Source organism: Salmo salar, chromosome ssa18 (genome assembly GCF_905237065.1).
Source record: "Salmo salar chromosome ssa18, Ssal_v3.1, whole genome shotgun sequence".
Taxonomy (NCBI): Eukaryota; Metazoa; Chordata; class Actinopteri; order Salmoniformes; family Salmonidae; genus Salmo; species Salmo salar.
The window spans coordinates 34267123-34279826 of record NC_059459.1 but is presented as its reverse complement, the minus strand read 5'-3'; the positions used below and the strand labels follow the sequence as shown (position 1 = coordinate 34279826).

General features: G+C 46.9%; 1 protein-coding gene across 1 annotated transcript in view; it reads left to right on the top strand.

The window, feature by feature from the left end:
• The window catches only part of LOC106577368 (neutral amino acid transporter A), a 37504-nt gene that overhangs the window by 13004 nt on the left and 11796 nt on the right, over positions 1-12704 (top strand). Inside the window, exons 3-5 of the mRNA XM_014155332.2 lie at positions 4076-4141; positions 9307-9473; positions 9829-10062. Coding sequence (XP_014010807.1) covers positions 4076-4141; positions 9307-9473; positions 9829-10062 — 467 coding nt within the window. The remainder of the gene's footprint in view (positions 1-4075; positions 4142-9306; positions 9474-9828; positions 10063-12704) is intronic.

Below are 12704 nucleotides of genomic sequence, written 5' to 3'. Positions count from 1 at the left end.
AACACTGAAATCAGGGCACCTGGTCTCACAACACTGAAATCAGGGCACCTGGTCTCACCCTACACAACACTGAAATCAGGGCACCTGGTCTCACCCTACACAACACTGAAATCAGGGCACCTGGTCTCACAACACTGAAATCAGGGCACCTGGTCTCACCCTACACAACACTGAAATCAGGGCACCTGGTCTCACAACACTGAAATCAGGGCACCTGGTCTCACCCTACACAACACTGAAATCAGGGCACCTGGTCTCACCCTACACAACACTGAAATCAGGGCACCTGGTCTCACCCTACACAACACTGAAATCAGGGCACCTGGTCTCACCCTACACAACACTGAAATCAGGGCACCTGGTCTCACCCTACACAACACTGAAATCAGGGCACCTGGTCTCACCCTACACAACACTGAAATCAGGGCACCTGGTCTCACCCTACACAACACTGAAATCAGGGCACCTGGTCTCACCCTACACAACACTGAAATCAGGGCACCTGGTCTCACCCTACACAACACTGAAATCAGGGCACCTGGTCTCACCCTACACAACACTGAAATCAGGGCACCTGGTCTCACAACACTGAAATCAGGGCACCTGGTCTCACAACACTGAAATCAGGGCACCTGGTCTCACAACACTGAAATCAGGGCACCTGGTCTCACCCTACACAACACTGAAATCAGGGCACCTGGTCTCACAACACTGAAATCAGGGCACCTGGTCTCACCCTACACAACACTGAAATCAAGGCACCTGGTCTCACCTACACAACACTGAAATCAGGGCACCTGGTCTCACCCTACACAACACTGAAATCAGGGCACCTGGTCTCACCCACACACTGAAATCAGGGCACCTGGTCTCACCCTACACAACACTGAAATCAGGGCACCTGGTCTCACCCTACACAACACTGAAATCAGGGCACCTGGTCTCACCCTACACAACACTGAAATCAGGGCACCTGGTCTCACCCTACACAACACTGAAATCAGGGCACCTGGTCTCACCCTACACAACACTGAAATCAGCGCACCTGGTCTCACCCTACACAACACTGAAATCAGGGCACCTGGTCTCACCCTACACAACACTGAAATCAGGGCACCTGGTCTCACCCTACACAACACTGAAATCAGGGCACCTGGTCTCACCCTACACAACACTGAAATCTGCAGCACCTGGTCTCACCCTACACAACACTGAAATCAGGGCACCTGGTCTCACCCTACACAACACTGAAATCAGGGCACCTGGTCTCACTCTACACAACACTGAAATCAGGGCACCTGGTCTCACCCTACACAACACTGAAATCAGGGCACCTGGTCTCACCCTACAACAACACTGAAATCAGGGCACCTGGTCTCACCCTACACAACACTGAAATCAGGGCACCTGGTCTCACCCTACACAACACTGAAATCAGGGCACCTGGTCTCACCCTACACAACACTGAAATCAGGGCACCTGGTCTCACCCTACACAACACTGAAATCAGGGCACCTGGTCTCACCCTACACAACACTGAAATCAGGGCACCTGGTCTCACCCTACAACAACACTGAAATCAGGGCACCTGGTCTCACCCTACACAACACTGAAATCAGGGCACCTGGTCTCACCCTACACAACACTGAAATCAGGGCACCTGGTCTCACCCTACACAACACTGAAATCAGGGCACCTGGTCTCACCCTACACAACACTGAAATCTGCAGCACCTGGTCTCACCCTACACAACACTGAAATCAGGGCACCTGGTCTCACCCTACACAACACTGAAATCAGGGCACCTGGTCTCACCCTACACAACACTGAAATCAGGGCACCTGGTCTCACTCTACACAACACTGAAATCAGGGCACCTGGTCTCACTCTACACAACACTGAAATCTGCAGCACCTGGTCTCACCCTACAACAACACTGAAATCAAGTGTCTGCTGTACACAGATGACCTGGTTCTACTGTCTCCCACTAAGGAGGAGTTACAGCAGCACCTAGATCATCTGCACAGGTTCTGTCAGACCTGGGCTCTGACCGTTAATCACAGGTTCTGTCAGACCTGGGCTCTGACCGTTAACCACGGGTTCTGTCAGACCTGGGCTCTGACCGTTAACCACGGGTTCTGTCAGACCTGGGCTCTGACCGTTAATCACGGGTTCTGTCAGACCTGGGCTCTGACCGTTAACCACGGGTTCTGTCAGACCTGGGCTCTGACCGTTAACCACGGGTTCTGTCAGACCTGGGCTCTGACCGTTAACCTAAAGAAAACAAATATAATGATATTCCAAGAGAGGTAAGGAAATCAGGATAACAAATATAAATTCTATTTGGACACAGTTTTATTAGAAAACACCAAAAACAAAAGTATTTTGACACCTGCTCGTCAAACATCTCATTCCAAAATCATAGGCATTAATATGGAGTTGGTCCCCTTTGCTGCTATAACAGCCTCCACTCTTCTGGGAAGGTTTTCCACTAGATGTTGGAACATTGGTGTGGGGACTTGCTTCCATTCAGCCACAAGGGCATTAGTGAAGTTGGGCACTGATGTTGGGCGAATAGGCCTGGCTCGCAGTCAGCATCCCAATTCATCCCAAAGGTATTCGATGGGGTTGAGGTCAGGGCGCTGTGCGGGCCGGTCAAGTTCTTCCACACCGATCTCAACAAACTATTTCTTTGTTGAACTTGCTTTGTGCATGGGGGCATTGTCGTGCTGAAACAGGAAAGGACCTGTAGGGGGTAGGGGGTCCGCTGAACGGCAGTGGGGGGTCCAGATCTTTCAGAGCGCAGGGCCTCAATGGACAGAGAGGAAAAAGGAGTGTGTGTGGACAGGGGACAGGGGTCTCTGCCATTGTCTGCTGGTCTCTGGCTGCCAGGTCCTCTCCACCACATCTCTGAAGCTGCTTTTTTTTTTTTTTTTTTATCAGAAACTAAATATGTATCTGAAACAGGCATTCATCAGCACAGGAACTAAATACATCTCTGAAACAGGCATTCATCAGCACAGGAACTAAAGACACATATCTGAAACAGGCATTCATCAGCACAGGAACTAAAGACATCTCTGAAACAGGCATTCATCAGCACAGGAACTAAAGACATATCTCTGAAACAGGCATTCATCAGCACAGGAACTAAAGACACATCTCTGAAACAGGCATTCATCAGCACAGGACCTAAAGACACATATCTGAAACAGGCATTCATCAGCACAGGAACTAAAGACACATCTCTGAAACAGGCATTCATCAGCACAGGAACTAAAGACACATCTCTGAAACAGGCATTCATCAGCACAGGACCTAGAGACACATATCTGAAACAGGCATTCATCAGCACAGGAACTAAAGACATATCTGAAACAGGCATTCATCAGCACAGGAACTAAAGACAGGTATCTGAAACAGGCATTCATCAGCACAGGAACTAAAGACAGGTATCTGAAACAGACATTCATCAGCACAGGAACTAAAGACATCTCTGAAACAGGCATTCATCAGCACAGGAACTAAAGACATCTCTGAAACAGGCATTCATCAGCACAGGAACTAAAGACAGGTATCTGAAACAGACATTCATCAGCACAGGAACTAAAGACAGGTATCTGAAACAGACATTCATCAGCACAGGAACTAAAGACAGGTATCTGAAACAGGCATTCATCAGCACAGGAACTAAAGACATCTCTGAAACAGGGTCTCGGCTGCTTAGTGTTTGCATGTTCTGGTGCTAAGCTGTTATTTATTGAAGGGTATAAAACATAGAATGTAGAGTTCAGAAGGAACACAATCATAGAGCTAGAATGGAAAAATGACTCATGGTTTTAGCTTTCATTCCCACCCGATCTGAAGGATATTGGAGCAAACCTTGCACAGGTGCAAACGCTTAATACATCTGACAATAAATACCTGATCCTAAGTACTTTAATATAACTAGTTACTTGTTTATGAATGGCTTTGTTAACATACATGTACTTCCAAATAATTGTTGTTTAAATAAAGTTATTACTTTTTAAAATATTCAATTCATGTTTTCTCTGTCTCTTCCTCCATGTCACAGTATGCCACTGATTACAAGATGGTTGCTGTGGGAAACGACACCAATGGAACCATCCTCTACCAGAAGGTACTGATTATGAGATCCCTCATAGTTGTTGGTTTGTTTGTTTGATTGTTTGTTAGGGTCTCATTTAGCCTGTCATAGGCTATTCATCCAAGAAAAACCAAAATACAAAACGAATGACAACTTTTAAGGAAGTGGAATTACAACCACAGTACAGTAAGAACAAAGACACATTAGAAACATACACTATAAAAGAACAGGTGTCTGTGTTGGAGATGGTTGAGGGGGCTGTTCCACAGACAGGAGGGATCTGGTCCACGGACAGGAGGGATCTGGTCCACGGACAGGAGGGATCTGGTCCACGGACAGGAGGGATCTGGTCCACGGACAGGAGGGATCTGGTCCACGGACAGGAGGGATCTGGTCCACGGACAGGAGGGATCTGGTCCACGGACAGGAGGGATCTGGTCCACGGACAGGAGGGATCTGGTCCACGGACAGGAGGGATCTGGTCCACGGACAGGAGGGGGCTGGTCCACGGACAGGAGGGGTCTGGTCCACGGACAGGAGGGGGCTGGTCCACGGACAGGACAAATAATGAAACGGATAGGAAGAAAGTGGAAATGGAGTGAAGATCCTAGTCAGCATATTCTGGGTCTGTTATTGAGGGTACGTCCCAAACAGCCCTGGGTCTGTTAATGGGGGTACGTCCCAAACAGCTCTGGGTCTGTTAATGGGGGCACGTCCCAAACAGCTATGAGAGACCAGTGGGAGGACAGCAAACACAGAAGAGGAGCACAACGTGTTGTACAACGTACTGTTCTATGGTTCACTGTCCAATGGTGAAGACACTTGTCACAATACACTACGCAAGTGACCATCCGTTTCCATAGCAACACACATAGCAACATCACTGGAGCCTGGTAACAAACAGAAAGGACTCAATACAAGTTTAACGGTTCTCTCTTTAAAAAGTGATCAGTGATGAACCGTTCAGGGATCAGTATTCATCCACATCCTTAACCCTGATCAGACCAAGCTACTCTGTTGTGACGTCAATGTCAGTCACTGTCCTGTGTTTGTTGAGTTATGTCATGTGTCATATGTCATATGTCATGCATAAACAATCAAACAGTAAATATGGTTACAAGGAAATGATAGGGGAGGTTCCCTAGTGGGCTAAGCCGATATGACGGCTTGGTGGACAAAGGGAAGTGGGTGTGGACTGAGAAGGGCGGGAATTACAAGTCACTAAACAGTTGATAATTATTAATTGAAATGCTAATCCTTTGCACATGCACGCTCACTCATTCGGGAATCATTGCAATCAATATATATATACTGCTCAAAAAAATAAAGGGAACACTTAAACAACACAATGTAACTCCAAGTCAATCACACTTCTGTGAAATCAAACTGTCCACTTAGGAAGCAACACTGATTGACAATAAATTTCACATGCTGTTGTGCAAATGGAATAGACAACAGGTGGAAATTATAGGCAATTAGCAAGACACCCCCAATAAAGGAGTGGTTCTGCAGGTGGGGACCACAGACCACTTCTCAGTTCCTATGCTTCCTGGCTGATGTTTTGGTCACTTTTGAATGCTGGCGGTGCTTTCACTCTAGTGGTAGCATGAGACGGAGTCTACAACCCACACAAGTGGCTCAGGTAGTGCAGCTCATCCAGGATGGCACATCAATGCGAGCTGTGGCAAGAAGGTTTGCTGTGTCTGTCAGCGTAGTGTCCAGAGCATGGAGGCGCTACCAGGAGACAGGCCAGTACATCAGGAGACGTGGAGGAGGCCGTAGGAGGGCAACAACCCAGCAGCAGGACCGCTACCTCCGCCTTTGTGCAAGGAGGAGCAGGAGGAGCACTGCCAGAGCCCTGCAAAATGACCTCCAGCAGGCCACAAATGTGCATGTGTCTGCTCAAACGGTCAGAAACAGACTCCATGAGGGTGGTATGAGGGCCCGACGTCCACAGGTGGTTGTTGTGCTTACAGCCCAACACCGTGCAGGACATTTGGCATTTGCCAGAGAACACCAAGATTGGCAAATTCGCCACTGGCGCCCTGTGCTCTTCACAGATGAAAGCAGGTTCACACTGAGCACATGTGACAGACGTGACAGAGTCTGGAGACGCCGTGGAGAACGTTCTGCTGCCTGCAACATCCTCCAGCATGACCGGTTTGGCGGTGGGTCAGTCATGGTGTGGGGTGGCATTTCTTTGGGGGGCAGCACAGCCCTCCATGTGTTCGCCAGAGGTAGCCTGACTGCCATTAGGTACCGAGATGAGATTCTCAGACCCCTTGTGAGACCATATGCTGGTGCGGTTGGCCCTGGGTTCCTCCTAATGCATGACAATGCTAGACCTCATGTGGCTGGAGTGTGTCAGCAGTTCCTGCAAGAGGAAGGCATTGATGCTATGGACTGGCCCGCCCGTTCCCCAAACCTGAATCCAATTGAGCACATCTGGGACATCATGTCTCACTCCATCCACCAACGCCACGTTGCACCACAGACTGTCCAGGAGTTGGCGGATGCTTTAGTCCAGGTCTGGGAGGAGATCCCTCAGGAGACCATCCGCCACCTCATCAGGAGCATGCCCAGGCGTTGTAGGGGGGTCATACAGGTACGTGGAGGCCACACACACTACTGAGCCTCATTTTGACTTGTTTTAAGGACATTACATCAAAGATGGATCAGCCTGTAGTGTGGTTTTCCACTTTAATTTTGAGTGTGACTCCAAATCCAGACCTCCATGGGTTAATAAATTGGATTTCCATTGATTATTTTTGTGTGATTTTGTTGTCAGCACATTCAACTATGTAAAGAAAAAAGTATTTAATAAGATTATTTCTTTCATTCAGATCTAGGATGTGTTGTTTAAGTGTTCCCTTTATTTTTTTTTAGCAGTGTATTTACGCTCAGTGTGTTGTCAGAGATCTCTGTTGGAATCGTCCGTCTTTCTGTTGGAAAGTTCATCCGCTCGTCTCTCCATCTGCTTCTAAGAAGTCTTTCGTGGTTACAACGGACACTTCAGAGTCCCATTCAGAAATGTTCTTCTAGAATAGATGTTTTGGCGGTTGTCGGTCTTCACATCTCAGGTTAACATAGTTTCTAGCTGCAGACTAGTAATTAGTATCTAAGATTTGCTCGTATTCTGTCGGGATCGATAGTTTCAGACTTTCAACCATTCAACCATAACAACCTTAGCTTATACTGAGGTTTTTGTGGTCTCTACTCAACCTTCGCCCTCTCGGTGATCGAGGTACACATGGTCTCAAGAGGATTTCTCCAGGTGGGGTTTTTATTTGTAACAGTAGAAAAGGACTGTCCCATGACGCCAGATCGATGTCTGTACTCATGGGGCGGGCCAATGACTTAGTTAAACTTTAAAGGGAATACAATTCTCTCACGTTAATGGTTCAACATCACCTTACATAATTTCACAAATAGTTTCATCTTTACTCATTCATTTTATACAATAATTAGATGCAAACCTCATAACGGAGGCTCCTGTATAAACAGAGTTGTGGTAATGTGGCTGTATTGTCTTTCATGAGGTCACAAACATTAAACAAAACAGACCGGTCGTAGCTGGCTTCTCCACCAACCGTTTACACATTCTCCAAAACATGGATATTGTTCAGTTCTCAAGTTCTGTGATGTAGAAGTTCCTTTGTTCTACTGTGAAGCTCTCTCTCTCTATACTGCATAGCCCTGAGGAGAGTCTCCTCATGGAATTTACAACCTGAGATAACATAACCTGGGTGTCGGAGGGAGAGAGAGGTGATAAGAGAGAGGGGGAGGGTACTCGCTATACCCAAAGAGGGCAATGTCATGACACGTGTCATATTCAGCCCTCATATAGCCAGGCAGGCTCGGACTGTTGGCCAGCTAGCATGTTAGTTTGACCAACGACTCTGATTTTAAGAGAGAGAGAGAGAGAGAGAGTCCAAACAGGGAACCCTGGTCTGGCACGGTCCGAGGATGGATTCCTGGAGCACCCTGGGCTTTGGCCAGATACACTCAGACGTAGTGGCTGGTTGGCATTGCTGAGTGTGTGTTTGTCTGTGTGTATGCATGCATATGTACAGAGCTGGGGTGAGAAGGTCAGTCATCGCTACAGGAAAACGTGGTGACACAGAATTCTTTCTGTTTTTATTTCTGTGTGAATTTCAGAAGACGTTTGGGGAAGAAAAAAAAAACGGAGAAGAGATTCTGTCACCAAGATACTTATATCTTGGTCCAGTCAGCACAGATGATATGAGCTCCCACCCACCTGTCTGAGGAACATTCAGTAGTCTACCATTTTAAAAGCCTACAGATGGAAAAAGAACAGAAAGGCCTGCGCATCCTGTTCCTGCAGATGCTCCCAACTATCACCTCTGTTGACAATGTTTTGATCAGGCACAGCACTTCACAGGGGATGATGTCCCAAAGAAACGAAACACCAACAAACTACACAGATCACCAGCATGCAAGGGTTAATGTGCGCAGCTCGACTGCACTGTATTCGGCTTGGAACGTGACAATTTTTCTGACTTGTTGACTTGACCTCCAAGCGAGGCTGGAAGGACGCCCAGCCATGTCATCACTCAGCTGGGTAGTTTGGCCCAGCCGTCACAGGGCCCGTAGAGGAAGAGAAGACGGGAACCAGGGACTGGGAGGGGTGACAAGGATTGGAGGGGACAGGGCCAGTCCCTTTCTGAATCACCCTCTTGTACCCAGCTGCCAGACTGACAAGGGCATGCGTTCCAAATGGCACTCTATTACCTATATAGTGCACTACTTTAACCAGGGCTCTATATAGTGCACTACTTTTAACCAGGGCTCTATGATGATTTATAGGGATTAGGGTACCATTTGGGACACTCATAGAAATGTTTGGCTCATTCATTGGCAGAGAATTACCAGTCTGAGGGGTACTGATGAACAGACATGGCAGACCCTCCTCCGACCAGTGCCAATAGTGGTGGGTCCCCCATGAAGGGGTCAGTGGGAGCATAGCTCTTTTCTCTGGGCTGAATATCATCTGAGGAGGCTATTTAAACGGTAGCCTACTGAATCAAATTAAATGAAAGACTATGTTCTGATGTTCTATTTTCTGATGCTTTGATATTCTGTGTTATGATGTTCTGTGTTTTTTATTTTTTTATTTTTTTAAAATAACATCCATACATAAACAAAAGTGTGTTATGTGTGTTATGTGTTCTATGTAGGTTCCTGTGGGCACAGAACCAGATGGTATGAACATCTTGGGCCTGGTTCTCTTTGCCATGGTGTTCGGGGTGGCACTGAGGAAGCTGGGAGAGGAGGGGGAGGAGCTCATACGCTTCTTCAACGCTTTCAATGAAGCCACCATGGTACTGGTGTCCTGGATCATGTGGTGAGTGTCCTTAAACAACCCAGATCATGTGATTAGCCTCTCCTGGTTCCCAAGACTATTCCCAAGGGAAAACAAGAGGAGCTTCTGATGGCTCACTAGATAAAGTCTGTACTGTTTATTCCTTAAGAACTGCAGGAGGTGTTGTAGCCTGCTGACGCTATGCATTTGACACTGAAATGAGAAGCTACTTTTTGACTGGGAAGCTGCCTACTTATGTTGAATCAAATTAAACATTTAATTACATTTCTGATAAATGTTTTAGCTTTTCCTTTCATATAAATCTGCAGCAAAAATAAATATTCTGTTAGTCATCACCTCACCAAATGGTATACTTTCGATATTTCTCCTACCTCAGGTACGTCCCGTTCGGCATCATGTTCCTGGTGGGTAGTAAGATTGTGGAAATGGAGGATGTGGTTCTGTTGGTGACCAGTCTGGGGAAATACATATTCGCCTCTGTCCTGGGTCATATCATCCACGGGGGGGTCGTCCTGCCTCTCATCTACTTTGGGTTCACACGCAAGAACCCCTTCAGCTTCCTGTCCGGCCTCATCACGCCCTTCACCACCGCCTTTGCCACCTGCTCCAGGTAGGCCTCTGTTACTGTATCCCTTCACCAGTCCAGGTACTATCCCTCCACCAGTCTAGGTACTATCCCTCCACCAGTACTATCCCTCTGCCTGTCCAGGTACTATCCCTCTGCCTGTCCGGGTACTATCCCTCTGCCTGTCCGGGTACTATCCCTCTGCCTGTCCGGGTACTATCCCACTGCCTGTCCGGGTACTATCCCTCTGCCTGTCCGGGTACTATCCCTCTGCCTGTCCGGGTACTATCCCTCTGCCTGTCCGGGTACTATCCCTCTGCCTGTCCGGGTACTATCCCTCTGCCTGTCCGGGTACTATCCCTCTGCCTGTCCGGGTACTATCCCTCTGCCTGTCCGGGTACTATCCCTCTGCCTGTCCGGGTACTATCCCTCTGCCTGTCCGGGTACTAGGTATTCCTCCGCCTACCTGTCTAGGGAAGACGTGACAACATAATAATCTAGAGGCAAAAGAAACGCACACCAATTTAGGCGAGGTGCTGGTTAGCGGAGTAGAACGCTTGAAAAACGTTTCGACAGACAAGCTGTCTTCATCAGGGTATAATGACAAACACTGCAGGGTGACTCGTTTATATAATGTCAAAGGATATCATTGGTTAATTCTCAGATATAGAAATAACATATCAAAAACATGAATGGATAGCATACAATCATAGATACAATTTGGCTACATAGGCCTACAACATTTGCAATAATCACAAGAATGGCTTCAGATCAAAGTCTACATTGAGACCGGAGGGAGCAAGGGTCTTTAAATTAAAGATCCAGGCAGCCTCTCGTTTTAACAATAAATTGTCGAGGTCACCCCCTCTCCTAGGGAGGGTGACATGTTCGATACCAATATAACGTAGTGACGAAATCGAGTGGTTTGCTTCCAAAAAGTGGGCCGTAACTGGGTAAATCGAGTTTTATCACCTAATGGTGCTACGATGCTCCGAGATTCGTACCTTTTAATTCGAGCTTTGTTTTACCCACATCATTTTTACCACAAGGACAAGTTATAAGATAAATAACTGCCTTAGTGGAGCACGTAATAACACCTTTGATTGGGATCTGTTTCCCTGTTTGGGGGTGTTTTGAAGGATCTACATTTAGAAGTGCCATTGCATTGAGCACAGCCATTAGATGTTGTGTAGGGATATCTTGGGGTGGTAAAATCAGAGTTTACCAATTGATCTCTGAAATTTCTGCCCCGCGAGAATACGATCAAGGGAGGCTCCGAAACCACATTACTGATACTGTCATCGGAGCTTAGAATGTGCCAACGATTCCCTTAATTTGTTCAGAGCACTTTGAATAGCAGGTAGTTAGAATGCTTTTTTTTTTTGCGAGACTGTCCTTGAAAAAGATCATGTCTTGGTTTGTTTTGAATTTTCTCAATGGCAGTATTAATCTGACCATTTTTGTACCCCCTCTCCTTGAATTTTCTTTGCGTCTCAGCCATATTTCTGTCCAAATCTGATTGTTTTTTGCAAATTCTTTTGATTGGACAGAATTGGTTGTAGGGCAGACTGTTTTTCAAGGGAAGCGGGTGACAACTATCAGCCCTCAAACTGTTATGATCAGTAGGTTTCCTGTAAAGATCAGTGTATAGAACATTATCCTCACACAGGATCAGAAGATCAAGAAAACTGATTTGACGTGTATCAGATTGCATAGTAAATCTCAGATGCTCAGAACAGGAGTTAAGAAAAGCATGGAACGCCTGGAGCTGTTTTGCATCACCCCTCCATTGAAAAAAAATATCATCAATATGCCGTTTCCAAATAATGATGTTATGCAAGAAAACATTTTTTTTGAGAGGATTGAAAATGGCCTGTTTCTCCATGTAGCCCACATACAAATTAGCATAGTTAGGAACCATGGGGGATCCCATAGCAGTACCCTTCGTCTGAATAAAGAAATCACTTAGGAACATGAAGTAGTTGTGTGTGAGTACTATTTCAGCCAGTGTTATAATGCAGCACTGGAAGGTAGTTCATTAGAGTCACGATGCAGAAGAAAATGTTCCATAGCTTCAATACTGCCCTTGTGTGGAATATTTGTGTATAATGACTCAACATCAAAAGTTGTCAGGGAGAGGATCAAGACATTCAATAATAGAGATCATACTGCTGGTGAAATGGGGCAGTGGGGTCACTTCTGAGTTTCTTGTAAAAGGTGTTGTCAAACAGTTGTCTATGACACTCATTTACATAAACAGTCCTATCCATGAGTACAACCGACCCACCCTTATCAGCAGGGAGGGTAAGGACCGACGTATCAGATTGTACCACCGACCCACCCTTATCAGCAGGGAGGGTAAGGACCGACGTATCAGATTGTACCACCGACCCACCCTTATCAGCAGGGAGGGTAAGGACTGACGTATCAGATTGTACCACCGACCCACCCTTATCAGCAGGGAGGGTAAGGACTGACGTATCAGATTGTACCACCGACCCACCCTTATCAGCAGGGAGGGTAAGGACTGACGTATCGGATTGTACCACCGACCCACCCTTATCAGCAGGGAGGGTAAGGACTGACGTATCGGATTGTACCACCGACCCACCCTTATCAGCAGGGAGGGTAAGGACTGACGTATCAGATTGTACCACCGACCCACCCTTATCAGCAGGGAGGGTAAG